Genomic DNA, 16114 nt, shown 5'->3' with positions numbered 1-16114 from the left:
TGATATACTGCTTCGAAAGTTCGAAACTGTCTACAGTTTGTAAAACACTGAAGTGGCGATCGCATATTTTACAAGAAAGGTTTAGAAACAGCGAAGCATATTTCTCTCTTTATACCTCAGATTCTTCCTTAAGCTCGGCAATACGCTTAAATGAGAAAAATATTTGCGGCTACGGCTTATTGGAAATTGAGTACCAATTGGTAGCATATCATTGTTTATCGACACACCTTATTCCTAACTAGCGGCCCGTCCCGGCTTCGTCCAGTTTAAATAGGTATTTAACAAAAAACCTGTTATCAATTTGTACACATAAACGTTCCCCATGAATCACCTTATTCCTTATTTTAAAAAACCGTATCTAAATCCGTTGCGTTTAAAGATTTAGTCATATAAAGATACAGACGTCCCGACAGACACGGGAAGCGACTTTACTTAAACTATGTAGTGTAGAAATCATTAAGAAAGGAAAGAAAATCCTTAGTTACACTCAAAAGGTTCAGCTACACGCTTCATTGCTTATAGTGTTAAGTTTGAACTTGTAACTGTTTTATGTCCCAAGTAAATAAATAAATAAATAATGTCACTGAAAGAAAAAAATGCTGTTGTTATCATTAACGTTAGGTCAAGTCAATGATTATCGAACAGTTTCCAAAGCTACGTCCACACTGAACCCAATAAATAACCCTTTTGTTTAGACGTGATAAACAAAACAAAGGAAAGCGTAATATCACGTAAATAAATATCATTGTTTAATGTTGTGCGTCAGACGTTGCCAACTGCGCATCCGACACGTTTTTATTTATACCGTGCGAATTTAAGATGACATTGCTGTGAGAATACGCGTAAAGTACGATTTTGGGTTATACTTTTGAAAGTATAGGTTGGTGACCCCTGAAGTTTACAGACGGCCAGTCAAAATATATGAGAGTGAATCTTCACGTACGAAATGTTCGCGGAAGGCTACCAAATTTTGTCAGGGTTGCCATCTATCAATATTTTATACCCCTCCGCTTTCTACAGTTTTCAACTCAAGTTCTTGATTTCATTTTGTCGTTTGGATATAGAACTTTTGTGAAAATGGTTTACAAAATATTATCGTGATCTAGTTCTTTGTAACACTCTAACTTTATTTTGATCAAAAAGTTGCTTGTTAGAATAAATATTATTGGATAGCGTGTCTGAGTTAATAATAAGCCTAATTTATTTATTCAGACATACCTAGACACATAAAATTACGCCTTTTTCATATAAGCGTAGGCAGAAAGCAAAGAACGTCTCATAGTACGACCCTTATAAACTTGCCTCGCCTCATTCACATTCATACATCTAATCATACTTTATTAAAGGTAACTCAAAAGGTATTATATTCATATAAATCAAAAACAAACTAACGCAATAGAACTAAATTACTTTTAATTTAAAAGTTGTGGCCATAAAGTTGTATTAAGCATGCAGACTCATATTTGTTTGCACACGTTATATTCTTGCATATAAACTACATGCAAGTTTTCCGAGAACACCCGTGTTGTTTTCATTTGAACCGAGTAGCTAGAACATTAAAATATCATTAGCAGTAATTACAAACTGATTCGTGAGGTATATACCTCTCTCCTATATTCTACTATTGGTGCTAGTGGAAACTTACTAGTTAAAGTTTGAAATTAGGGTAGAACACGGGGCTGCCAGCTTTTGAGGTCATCAGGATTGACAGAGCGTCGTAGTGTTATTGAAGATCTTTGAGAGACGAAAAGCGACTTTTTTTCATAAATGTGCAAAACAGCTGCAACTCAAGAAAGTCTTTGTATTTTATCTCAAAAGAGTGAGTGCTTAAAAATCGGAAAAGAAAAAATATGTTCTGGACGGAAAGCGGCAAAAGTAGGTACGCCTTCACATAAACCAATGTTCCGTGTTGATTAAATTCTTGTTCTCTATAAAGGCATCTGTTAATAACATTTTACAGTATACATGAAAACTCAGCTGTTAGTATTGCTAGTTCCTTTTTGCTACAAAGAACCGACGACGGACTTTCAGTAACACCTCTTTTGATATAAATCATTATGCACTGTGAAGAAACGAAAGATTGAGAACTGTTCGTCGTGTTAATAGATGACTGGAATAATATAGTTTTCAATGTAATTATATGAGGCCCTGTGTTACCCACTCCGTGAACGATCAGTGAGATAACAACTTTTAGCGAAGATATTCCATAGATGGGTGGCCGTTTAGTAGTGGTAGTTTAGTCCAAGATAAGATATTTACACGCATATATTATCGTATATATTTATAGTAGATATTTATCGTATACTACACGTATATTATTTAACAAAGTACACGTTCAAAGTCGACACTGAACAGTGGTTGTTGTCAATTCGTGCAACCGAAGGAAGGCACGTCAGAGACCTTCAATGTGCTTAAACAACTTTAACACTGGTTTAACTACCATAATGATAAATATTAATAGAATTGTAAACTAAATCCAGGAACTACACATAAGTGTTCGTCCTCGCCGATCCCCATGATGTAATGATTGCGATGCGACGATTGCTATTATCATTAATACCGCAGGGAACCCCTCACGTGTTAGATATAATCTTACTAATGGCTCAGGGGCCATGGGGGAATTCTGTAATTTCATTGTGGAATGGGAGTGGTCTAATTTTACGTATAGTTAGAGTGAATGCAAGTGATACAACTTTTAGAATTTATTTTTAGCTAGATGTTCTTCAATCTCAACCTGTATTTTCTTTTGAAATACATAGAACCAAATAATACAAGAAAGTTAAAAACAGATATGCTAGACAATAAGAAGGTTCTGTGCAGTAATTAATATAATTATACATAATAGTTTTCAATATTTCCAATTTTCCTACTTATATGATCAGGAGCAGTTTATTTTCACATACTTATATGATCAAGACCAGTTTATTTTCTCAGGCTAAAACTTTTTTGTTTTGACTGCACATTTTAAAATATTTAAACAGCACGTCGTATAAAACCCCAAAAAAGATTTTATTTACACTTTCCTCTTATCGTAAATACGTCAACACAAGCTTAACATAATATTTAAATGCGTATGAACGCCATACATTCCCATTATTTCCCATACATACATAAGTCGTTTGTATGCACTAACATTGCCCTCTCTCGCGTTGATTAGTGAGGTGATTCCTCTTTTCCCGTAGATCGTAACGTCATATTAGATTACCTATAGTGTTCGTATAAATGGCTATTATCGTCTTATTCTATTCTTTGCTGTAACTGGTATTGCTAGTAATTTTCCCTTGTAATTATGCAATTTGCTCGTTAAAAATATATTTCGAATTCGTTTGGCAGTTCCAAAGGTTAAATAAACTAACTATAGATGTATTATAAGTATGTATATGTTTGTATATGCGCCAAACACACGAGTACGTCGTGTCCGTTAATTTAGCGTGACGGTTTGGCAGCTCGCACATTGTGTAGACATCGCATCTGCGTCTTGTCCGACTGTTTATGTTTCTAACGCGTTGCATAGAACTGACCTAGCCTAATTGTGATAGTAGTTTATACATGCGGTTTTATTGAATTATAGCTGAAGATATAGTTGTGAATGTAGGTTACAGGATCTGGTCTCTGCCTACCCAGTACCCTTGTTGGAAGTAGTGATTATGTATGTATGACAATTTACCAATTTAGAGAGAGGAATGATAAACCCTATATTTGCTAGGTAACGCTCGAAATGAACAAAAAGAAGAACAAAGAAAAAATATATAATTATTATCTTTTAACGCTATTTTTTGAATGTTGCAGAATACAATGTGCAGTGTTGTCAATTCCAAACTACCTCTAATACGACTACTTATATTAGCTTACACATCTATACTAATCTATACTAATATTATAAAGCTGAAGAGTTTGTTTGTTTGTTTGTTTGAACGCGCTAATCTCAGGAACTACTGGTTCGATTTGAAAAATTCTTTCACTGTTAGACAGCCCATTTATAGAGGAAGGCTATAGGCTATATATCATCACGCTACGACCAATAGGAGCACTACCACTAAAAATTGTTACTAAAGCGGGGAAAAATTTGCCCATTCACTAATGTGACGCAAGCGAAGTTGCGCGGGTCAGCTAGTCTCAAATAAAGTTATAATGTCTCTACGAACCTTCAAATAATTCCATTGTCTGTAATTCTTACATCGCAACAATATCAAGAAATAACTTCAGAACTTCTGTAACAGACTTGTTTGTATCATACACCTTAATGGTATCAATCAGCATCACAAATAGTTCAATACATCGCGCCATCTCATCTGATCAGATTTATTGCTTCAATTGACATTGGCGCATGATTGTTATTGCTTCGCGAATCACAGCTCGATAGCAATCTCTGGGTATTGCCGAGATTGTTGCACCGATTGATTCATTGTGTTTATAAAATTTTATGAGTGTACTGAGATTTCAATTGCAAGGTTTATGAAACGTATACCTCATGTAAAATTGAGAATGTATCTTGGAGAAACATATAAAAAGAGGAACAAATCACGTAAAAATCAACCATAATTTTCTTCGCGAAATATGTTATTAATAAATAAGTACTAGATAAGCAGGTTTTCTTAATATAACTTTTTTTTTAATACTATTGGTTTTCTAACTGGGAGCAGTTTAGATACTATCCTATGAATATATTAAATTTATAGAGCAACGCGACACCTGATACAGCGATCTATTTAAACTATAGGCGTAACAGTAATAACACAACATTTCAACAATATTATCACTAAACATCGGGAGTGGTCGTAATTTTGTTTACAGAAGTAAAGTTGGTCACGCGATTCCGAGCGCGGTGAATTTGTTGACCATTGGTTTTAGAGCTACGTTTATATCAAATGGGTCGGTTGCCACGTGTTTCCAATAATTTGACGTGAATTATTAATATTATATCCCTTGATACAACATGCATTATCAATGAGCTCTTCAACAAAATCGTTATAACTGATCTACAGGCCACAAAGTGTTTTATATCAAAATAGCGTATTGAGGGGCAGGCATATACTCAACAGTAGGTAGAAATGAGCCGAATAGATAGATAGATAGATATCTTATATACTGTTTATGCGTTTTTCTATTATTAACAAAAACAATTTGGTGACATAAACACTAAAGCGACCAGGAACTAACGCCCTGTGGCCTATACCAAGAGATATGTCACCTATTTTATTTGTCCAAGTGTCCAAATCGAATTATCTATCAATTAACATTAAACTATTAAGAGTTATGTAGGTCAGTCATTGACTACACTCGACCCAATGATCTTTGCAGGCCTCTTGAAATTTAACCGTGTCAGCCGAGATGTACCGGTGACTAATAGCGATGCTGAACTTTTGATGACGTCATGCAAAGGGTAGATTTGTTAGGTAGAGATTTCAATACGCATTAATCGCCTTTGAATGTTTCTATTACATGTCATTCCAAAGGCAATATTTGAGTCATTTTTTTATTTTTAATAAAACCAGCTGATAAATTACGTCATTGCATTTTTCTTCAAATATGTGCTAGGGAAAGTAAGCTATAATCGAAAATGTTCATAAACTATGCGAAAATAGATTCATCTTCAATACCATAGTACCATAGTATCTAACGGCGATTCTTTCGATAAAACATATTATTAGGTGTTTCGAGTATTGAACGACTGTGATGATTTCGAGCTTCAAACCCCTAGCCTTTTTCTAAGACACCGCTAATAAAGACACAACTTTTAAAACTTAATTATCTCAAGAACAGAAGCAACAATCTAGCACAAACCGGCCCACTTGATAAAGAACTCGACCCGCTGATCTTTGAGAGAAACCGTGCCAATATAAATAGTCCACAATGACTAACGGCTGAACTTTACGATGACAACTATTGTAACCGACAGGTTTATAACCGTGGCTTTTGTAAACAGGTGTACGAACACCTGGACTGTTGGTAATACGAGAGGCAGAATAGATATGATGATTCAGTCTAACGTGGGAGGTTTTTTTTTATATGGTGACAAATAGAGTATAATTTTGGTTTGCCAATAAGAGATTAGTCGGAGTTCTTACAGTCGCTAGATACTCTGGTTTGCTGGATTAGACCACTTGTTAGCTCTTAACACCTTCTTTTTTATACTTATTCATATTAGTTTAACATTTTGTCAACGTAATTCTACTTCATATTAATATCTCTGAACTATACATTCATAGTTCACACCATGTTATACCTATCATCGAAGACTTGTCTTTTATAATATCAGTGTCTTAAAACAGCACATCAAGGAATCAATACCATTTATTATCATCTAGAAGTAGACTCATTCTTACAATCATTATATCCTCTTCATTCGTAACCCCATCTTCCGTTGTCCCACAGGAGGTGCGCGCAGAACGCGATGTCCTCCAGGCGCGTATGTCGGAGCAGGCGCTCAAGATATCGTCGCTGTCGGCGAGGCTGCAGCAACAGAGGAACGACGCCGAGGCGCTCTCACATCAGGCCACCAGTCAGCTGTCTGTGCAGCTGCATGATGCTCTCGCTGAGGTAACACAGTAACATTATAAACGTAACAGTTTGTATGCCACAAATGCACGTAGGTCCCGTTCCGGATTGAGGGTGGGGTTAGACTTTAAGTCCACCAACCAACAACGACTTGCCATTTCGATAACTGTTTAAAGAACACTCAGACATTCAAGGTTTATTCACAGGTTGAGCAAGTGATATTTTTATTCTCATATTCACCGCGTAGTAAAGCGTATAATGCCTTAGGTTCGAACTCTCGACCACTTATGCGGAAAGCAGGATACTTCGACAATTTCGTTATCATTGCTCATGAATAGATGTTTGTTGCTCAAATTTTACTTCAGAAAGGAAGCGTTGAGGTAACCTTGAATATTATATTCTTACACAAAACACGCAACGTAACATGTAAGATATTATCCTAATAAAAAACTCATACGGAAATACATGACATAGTACATACATTCATTTTACTAGCATACATACAAAGTCACATTTGTGTTGCTGATTTGAAGACTCCTTTTAATTTAAGGAGGTTTCTCAAAGGGGTAGAGCAACTTAAGGTATTGTCTTTGCGCCCCTTTTCGTACATACTATATCGCCCTTCCCTTAAAAAAGTTATGATAACATATTTGTTTACGCGACGTTTCGAGCGAATTGTTTAATGTGTTCTTGTTCCGTGTTCAAGAGTTAAAAGTTAATGTTATTGTTACAGGTACAAAGGTTGAAAGAAGAACTAGAATCGAAAGACAAACAGCTGATCCGAGTGAGGCAGAACCTAGAAGAGAGGGAGAAACTTAACAACGAACACCACTCGTTATACGGGAACTCATGTAAGTATTACACGACTGGAATTTGAACATACGTACTTAAAAGCATGGTCGAGTAGTTTGTCTTCTCCTAACTGTATAATTTAGCTATTCCTTCGTAGAACAATATTTAGAACAGCAGTATTTTCATAGCCTTCAGATAGTCGGTTTGGGGTCTGGTTGTACGTTGTACCTATCTTTTTTATGTTTGTAAAAGTTGCAACGTGCAAGTATTTCTTTATAAAAAGAGAGATGGATTTTTAATAAGAGAGAGATTTTTGGATGTGTTTTTAGAGAGTCACGGTATGATCTGCCCGCATCGCTGTTTTGTACAAAGTTTGCTTGACTTGATATAAACTGACGTAATTGGCAGCCGAAACTTAATACTAATGTAGAAATAACTTTTTTATTGGTGTAAAGTTTCGACTGATAGAGAATCTTAATTGGTGCGTGTTGATTACGTCATGATAGTATGTGGCTTTATTGATGACTAAGGATAATATGAGTGTTTGCGTAGCTCACCACTGTTTTTACTTACATATTGTAATATGTCACTTGAAAACCCCTGGGTGTTTTTTTAGCGTGGAAATGAAATTCTACTTATCCCAACCAGTAATGGTATGACAAAATCCACTTTTAGCCGCTCACACATAGTAGTAAAGATATGCTATTGTGGGTTAAAACATACTGAAGTATTTCAAATTAAAAATATGTCTTTAATATTTTACCAGGTAACCCAAAAGACAAAGTAATAATCTTAGAACGCGAGTTATCATCGGCACAGTCACGTATCGCCCAGCTGGAATGTCTCGCGAAGAGTTTGGAGAAGGACAAGGAGGAACTGCACGCCAGCGTCAGGGATCTGCAGCGAGGACTGGCCGAGAAGGAAGACCAGCTACAAGAGTTGTTGGGTGAGACATTACTCTAGATACTGTATATAGCAATAAAAGGATTATTATGAACATTTCCTTATCTCTTAAAAAGTTGGATCTTTAAATAATACGGGATAAACTATTTTTATTTCCTTAGTGATGCCTCTAAAATATGTTACAAAACAATGTCAATCTTATGCTTATAGGTTGCCAGTCCAAACTCCTAACTAAATCCCCAGTTATAATATTTTTTTATATAGATGCGGTCGTTTTACTGGACACAAAATATTTGGGCAATTAGTAAATTAAAGGGACAACTTAAATTGGGCATTTATGTTACCAAATATCTTAAACCAGAAGTTTTCTTAACTGCTTCTCGATGTCCAGTTCTCCAGCATTTATATCGTTTTATGACCACTGAAATAACTGTGTTGAATTTAGGTTAACGTTCATGTAGTAACATAACGTATTTTTATTTACGTCTACAGATGCTTTATGTGCCACACTGCTATTCTTTACTCCATCCAGCAAATAATAATAAACCATACATTTAGTTATATTATTTATTAGTATTTCTCTTTGCCAAGATCCGACTTCCTAAAATATAATTACAAATATAATGTTTTTGTAAACACCGTATTTATGTTTTAAAAGTGTTGTCAGAAAAATCTTTCAACCTGTCGTACATTACTGTAAACCTCCAAGGTTTATATTTTAGATCGAGACTAATGTAATTTGTATGTTTATTTGACACAAATTTCATTCATTCGTATCACGGAAGTTGTCTTTTAAAACTAGCTTTCCAAATAAACGTGTACAGTCCCATGATTCAGTATTCCAATTTAGTTTCGAACTAGTAAAGTCTAGACTAATTATCAAACTTGGCCTGAGTCCAACTTCCCCGCAATAATTTAGGTTGACGGCAACTGATCTATGTATCTAACTCGCAGTTAAACATGATTCATTACTCCACAGCGCTGAAATTGGACGAAGATAACCAAAAGGAAGATAGGAACGATGCCCTAGAAGGAAAAGCTTCCGCGAGGACATTAAGCGACATCGTATCTATATCTGAGTTTGACGAACAAGACTTGCAAATGCGCAGAGCTGAACTAAAAGGTCAAAACGTTAGCCTAACTGGTGCTCCGTATCCAGAAATCAAAGAACGAACACTAAACAGAACATTACCGCCTGAATTTGAAAAGGCCAATATGAGCTCACTAAACATTGAATACGTAGACCACTTCGATTTGCCGGGTTATACGCCAAGAGCTGATTCGTTACCAGCGCATTTAACTTCAACACAGAATAGAGAAATACTCAAAGAATACAAGAGGAACATCAATGAGACCACCATGTTTGGTGGTGAAATGAAACACACTGTGATACCAGATAACTGTTCTATGTATCCGAATAGAGAAGCTTCTGACAGCAAAGATAATAGCGTCGAGCCGAAGAAAATCAACTTCTCTCTAGAAACGACAGATAATAAGACTCATGATGAATTCACTTCGTTGAGAGAGTTAGGTATCGCATTGGACGTGAGACAAGAGAACTTCCCAGATATACTGACTCAGTTGAAACATGAGATAAAGAAATCTAGAACTGAGTTGGAGAATGCTAAGTCTGAGTTGAAAAATGCGGAAGAGCAACTATGTGAGTTCCCCGCTTTGAAAGAAGAGGTAGAAGAGCTTAAAGGTTTGTTAGAAAATACTATGGCTACAATGGCAAATGATAAACAATTCTACGAAAACCAACTCGAAAATTTCACATCAAATAAGAAGCTTCTAGAACAAAGACTAACGGAGTTAACACAAGAAGTCACTGACAAGTCGAAAGATCTACACGTACTGAAAGAAGATATTCTCAGGCGGGAAAATATGATACTAGAACTCGCTAAAGAGAAACGTAACCTAACAAACAAAATGACCGAACTCGAAGTTAAAATCGATGAATTACAAAGTAGGAATGCAGCTTTAGAGAAGTACGAGAGTGAGAACAAACAGATGCGAGAAAAGATCAGTGAGTTACAGAAGTTAGAACAACTAGTCTCCGAAAAGAACCAGCAAATAGACAGTCTGAACCAACATTTGGATAGACTAGACGATCTACAAAGGAACTTGAACGACAAAACTGAAGAACTAGACAATTTGAAGGAAGCTTTTGAAGAGAAATCCAACGAAATGTTCCATCTACAAGATACTATAGAAGCCTTGAATCGCGATCTCGCTAAAGTGAATGAAGAAAATGACAAACTAAACTCTCACGCTAAAGACTTAAAGTTGAAATTGACTAAACTTGAGAAAGAACAAGAGAACGCATCTTTGAAACTACAGAGCAACGAATGTGAGCTCGAAAGAGTGAATTCTTTGAACAGTGAATTGACGGCTAAGATTGACGAACTGAAGTTATTGACAGAAAAATTGAAGGATAAAGAAACAGAGATAGAAATATTACATGAAGATATAAATGCTTTTCATGAAGAGATAGCTACGTTGAAAGAACAGTTAAAGATGGTGTCCCGCAGTCCATCTCCGAGGAGTAAGAACGGAGACGAGAGGAGGACGGTGGACCGTCAGGCCAGCAGTGATAAAAAACAGTTAGTTAAGATAAGGAAGCAGATTTCTTTGCTGCAACATGAACTTGACTTTAATAAAAAAGAGCTGAATGATAAGGTAAGATTTGATGATTGCAGTTTTCTTGGCAAAATATGTAATGTTTGTGTGCATAATAGGTTTTTACAAATCCACTGATATGAAGCCAAATTTATAAAATGAGTTTACAATTCTTGCCACCAAATAATAATATAGGTAACTATTAATAGTTTGTCAGCTTTACGATATAAGATACGCCTTATATTTTTTTTTAACTAATGGGCAAGCTTTTAAAGCCCTCTTAATAATACAGCCACTTTGATATACGCACATAAAAAAATTCTCAAATCATTTTCTTCAAAAACTACTTTTAAATTGTATTCATACGCTTTCTTACTTTTTCCAGGCATTCGAGCTAGCCAAAGCGAAGTTAGACGTAACCGAGTTGAAGAACAACTTGAACCAGGCTCACAAGCAAGCAGCAGACAAGGACAGCGATAACTTGGAGCTGAGACAACAGACTGAACAGCTGCAGCTTGAGATACAACGACTCATGGACGAGAAGGAACAACTAGCGCAGCAGTTAGATGCTGTTGTCGCGAGGTAAGCACATATTACGCTTGTATTAGAACTACTTGTATAACATTTAAGGCTACCTAACTTAACTGCCTCAGCAATCTGAAAGGTAGTATACGTGGCTGCCTGACCCATAAGCCGTCTAATTCGTTCTCAAAGCCTTACACGACTCATTTGACAAAGATTTCTCGCAAATGCATTGCATGCTGAAGAGCTTGCATATTTTTTTTGTAGTTAAAGCAGTGTATGTCTAGATGGTGAATATTGGATTTATTGTTTAAGAATAAGAGAAGAATCAAACGTGGGTGAATTGAAGAACAAGCTGCGGTTGAAGGTGGAACGGTGTCAGGAGTTAGAAATTGAATTGGAGAACCTAAGGGAACTAGTGGACAGGTAACTAGCATTAGTACTTAACGCCTTGGAATATAGAATGCTTGTTTGTGATTTTTTACATTTGTCTGTGTATTATTGTTTATGGTTAATTTTTTTTAAAGTTAATTAAAAGCAATCTCATATATATTGTGATATAACTTTTTTATCTGTGGAATCTGTGGGAATCAACAAATATCCTTCTTACATCCCAAAAAAAAATATAGTGTTTAAATAATATGTAATTGTTTTGATCCAGGGTCCGCGTGTCTCCCGGCCGCCAGTCGCAGCTGACGTCGGCGGAGCGCGCGCTGGCCGTGCGCTCGCCCACGGCCGAGCTGGAGCGAGCGCTGCGGGACCAGCTCGACTACTCGCACACACTCGACGAGGATATTATGGAACAGGTGAATAGCTAATGATTTCAATATTTTACATTATTAAGGGCTGCTTCGGTGTCAGGTAACCTATCTGCTGAATAAAGTCACAGCAAATGTATGGTAAAATTTGTCAAAATATCTGCTGAGCTCAAAGTTTTTTTTTTTATTATTTAAATTTATTATTAGCCTTTAGTCTCAGCTTACCCATAAGGGAAGAACGCGTGATTATATGTATGTATTTATTTTTTTGTTTTATTTACAGATATTGTCCGCGAGCAGTGACGAAAGAGAAGATATACCGCGATTAGCTTTGAATACATCTAAGTGAGTAACAGTTATTTATTTTCAATTATATTGTTATACATTCTATTTAAAATTGGTTAAAAGTAAAGTAGTTTGATCATTACTGTCACAATGCAACTCTCAATCATTTCCAATCTTTTCTTCAGGTCGTCAAGTTCAATCCACTCGTCATCATCGGACCGCATCAACCGACTGCGCTCCGACAACGAGAAGTTACAGATGCAGGTCAACAACCTCGAGTCCAGGCTTAAAGATAAAGATGCGCTTATCACTGAACTAAACAGGTTAGTTGCATAATATATTTCTTTTAAAAAAGACTACTACCGCACTTAGATTTGCTCTTGTATCGCTGTGACTTTTACTAACATACAAACAACAAAGTGCAACCAGACTCGAAACAACTATTTGTGTATAGTACAATTAATTGTTCGGGTGGGAATCGAACCCACAATCTCCCAACGGAATGGTAGCGGCTCGGCGACCTTAACAACTGCGTCTCGGAGTCAGTCAAATTTAGCTAAACAAACTGTTTGTACTAAAGGTTCGTGCGTGTTATAAAAGTTGTGTTAACCTCATAGTATTGTAATAAAATAAGTAACTAATATCAAACAGGCTTTAATCCGGTGAATATTTTAAAGTGAATATTTTTCTCTCCTTCCAGGGTTCGTGACAAGTTAGTATCAGACTGGCAGACGTGCAAGCTTCGATATGAAGCCGAGCGCGACAACTCTGGACGATTGCAACTGTTGCTCGACACGCATAAGGAGACCTCGGAGAGTTTACAGGTACGATTTGCATTGAATTGAGTAAATAGTAAAAACATATGAAGTATTTTTTACAGAGAACCAGTACTCAATTAATACTAAAGGCTAAAGAAATGCACATTACTTCACATTTTTATATCCCTTGTTGAACGAACACGTGCGTTCGTACACACACGTTCATGGCCTACCATTTCAAAACACGATTTTTAAGTGATTTTTTTTAACAATATCGTGAACTTCTTTTAAAGGTGAACAACTGTTTTATCATCCTTTCGTGACAGTTTACTATTAACCTAATATCGACCTGAACATCGCACGCCTAACTACCCTCTCTAACCTCAATTCATTCAATTGATTTCTATATTCAACAGCACTACTATATTATCTATCCTTTTTGTTCAGAATCAAGACTCCAACATGATACAAATACTGAAGAAACGCTTAGAAAGTGCGATGGCGTCAGAGTTAGAGCTACAACAGCGGGAACAACAAGCGCGTGCTAGACTGGCGCAGCTTGAGAGACAACTACTTGACAACTCTGCGAGTAACAACCAACAGGATCCGTTGAAAGCACAGCTTAATATGCAGGTATGGCAACTTTATATGAAAATTAACCCTCTTATTCATAAAAATATATGAAGTTAGCGAAATGAAAAAGAGAAATCATATTATAGTAGTTGTTTAATTAAAATAGGTTTATAGTGTGTTTATGAATAAGCGGGTTAGTGTTTAACTAACGAAGAGTAATTTTGTAGTGACCTGAACTGATATGTAAAGTCAGAGATACAAAAGACTTCAACAATGGAGAATGTTAACAAATTTGGGTTATTAGCTCTCCATATTCTTTGTTAAAAATAAAAAATACTAGTGAAAGAATTACTTTGATACGTCAATTAGTTTCCGATTTATAAGTAAAACAAGTTGTAACCGCGCGAGCCAGTGTGACGTCATTGTACATCACGCTAAGTCTGGCTCACATAGTCTTTTTTAATAATATTTACTATTATTACACTTTAAATGTAATAAGCAGACGAAAACACAACAAAATACTGCATAAGCTATTACATCTACGGCTGGAGACTTGATATTAAGCGGGACGCGGCCCGCGCGGCATGGTGTACTATGACGTCACGCTGTTAGCGGGACTCGATATTTTTTGAAACTTTGAATGCTTGTAAAATCAAAACTACTTGGTATTTTTGACTAAAACAAAAACTAGTTTTCATGTACATGTACAGGCTTTACTGAGTCAAAATTTCAAGCGATTTGGCATACCTAGTAACATTCTCCATTCAATTCAACAAGACTTCAACAAGACAAATCTCACTACTTCTTTATTAAATCTAGGCACATTTGTTCGTCGTATGTGTTGCTTTGTATTAGCATTTGCACTAAACTGTTAGGCCAAAATAATCGTCAGCGTTAGTAGTAGTTTCCGTGTTTCGTGATTTTAATGTAAGTGTCCACTAATTACGAACTATTTAAATTTATTTTTTAGATCTGTAACATTATCTTCAAGTTACACAGCTCAGCGCTTTACTTATAATAATGCATTTTTCCAACAGGTGGAGACATCAGAACGCCTCAAAGGCGAGGTATCTCTGCTCAAATCCAAGCTGGACGTAGAACGCAGCCGCTATCAAGACCTACAAGCGATGTTGGAGCACACGCGCCTGCACTCACAGCGAGAGATCGACGCTAAGAACGAATTGTGTACCGCGCTCAAGAGCGAACTCGCCGAGATTAAGAGGTAAGTGGCGTATACGTGTTTGTACGTATACTTGTGTATTCATTTACGTTAATATGTGACCATGTAAGAAAAAACTATTTTTATCGCCCTATAGCAACTGATGGTAGGCGTTTTTGTAAACTAAACGTTCAAAACTAGTTTTCTAAGACGAACTGTCTATACAAATTTTACTTGATTGTGCATTGCAAGTTTGCTGTAATCTCCTACAATCGAAGGAGCATTGGGTACTATTGAATATTATTATACTTAGATGTATAGTGTATTCTTTGTTGAAGATTCATAACCATAATAAAATAAATACTATACGGCTCGATTGAGTAATTCATCTTCAATCCTTGGTTTAATTTTGCTTTTCCTTTTTACAGACTGAAGCACGACAGCAGCGTACAACTCCTCCGCGCTAAGGAACTGATCAGTACACAGACTAGTACTATCTCTGAACTGGAAGCTAAACTCGCCTCCACGGCCAACCACCGACCTGTTAACGATGCATTGGTAAGTTTCAACATTATAACGACCGTTTTAAATATTGGGTCTTACATAAAGCTTATGATTTCAATCAATAAGTGTTTGAATATGTCCGTTAGTTTATTTAGAACTTTGGTTATTGGCATTAAAATAATAAAGCGTGTGGAACTTTAGACGAGCGTGCATTCTTTTAAACTTATTAGTTCACATAACATAACATTAGCTCCGAACATAACTGTGATAATAATTTTGTGTTCAAAAACATTCAAAATCCATGAAAACTGTATCCCGGCTTTGTCTTTAATGGACTGTCGATTTTTGCTTACATGTTCTAATAACAATATTTATCTTTGCCCACAGACCGAAATAGAAAGCACAAAAACGGAGCTAGCCCGAGAACTAGCAACATTAAAGAAATGCCTGTTAGACTCCGCCAGCCCTGAGCTGATGACCCTCAGGCAAGAGAAGCAGCAGCTCACCGCCAAGGTGGACCGGCTGGAGAAGGAAGCGCTGGTCAAAGGACAACCACAACCTGACGAGAGGGACCAAGCTGTGAGTGTCATATTAAATGGAGTTATGGATGTGGTGTTTTGATTTTCTTTGTAGGTTTTAAGGAGATATTATGTTGTAGGGAATATTATGTGTAGTAATAAAATGTGTGATATTTCAAGCAGATGTTTTGGAAGTTGGGTTAGGGTGTTTACGTACACTTTGGT

General features: G+C 36.4%; 1 protein-coding gene across 2 annotated transcripts in view; it reads left to right on the top strand.

Moving 5' to 3' along the window:
- LOC142979119 (uncharacterized) overlaps positions 1-16114 on the top strand; it is an 80631-nt gene that overhangs the window by 55518 nt on the left and 8999 nt on the right. For both annotated transcript variants that reach the window (XM_076123875.1, XM_076123876.1), the window contains 14 exons: positions 6376-6540; positions 7232-7349; positions 8057-8236; positions 9173-10872; positions 11198-11394; positions 11650-11760; positions 11996-12140; positions 12376-12437; positions 12563-12700; positions 13078-13201; positions 13583-13768; positions 14746-14930; positions 15296-15425; positions 15759-15950. In XM_076123875.1, the coding sequence (XP_075979990.1) occupies positions 6376-6540; positions 7232-7349; positions 8057-8236; positions 9173-10872; positions 11198-11394; positions 11650-11760; positions 11996-12140; positions 12376-12437; positions 12563-12700; positions 13078-13201; positions 13583-13768; positions 14746-14930; positions 15296-15425; positions 15759-15950 (3633 nt within the window). The remainder of the gene's footprint in view (positions 1-6375; positions 6541-7231; positions 7350-8056; positions 8237-9172; positions 10873-11197; positions 11395-11649; positions 11761-11995; positions 12141-12375; positions 12438-12562; positions 12701-13077; positions 13202-13582; positions 13769-14745; positions 14931-15295; positions 15426-15758; positions 15951-16114) is intronic.

The sequence above is a fragment of the Anticarsia gemmatalis genome, chromosome 16, assembly GCF_050436995.1.
Source record: "Anticarsia gemmatalis isolate Benzon Research Colony breed Stoneville strain chromosome 16, ilAntGemm2 primary, whole genome shotgun sequence".
Classification (NCBI taxonomy): domain Eukaryota; kingdom Metazoa; phylum Arthropoda; class Insecta; order Lepidoptera; family Erebidae; genus Anticarsia; species Anticarsia gemmatalis.
Note: the sequence above shows the minus strand (reverse complement) of the source record. Positions and strands in the feature narration are given on the sequence as shown.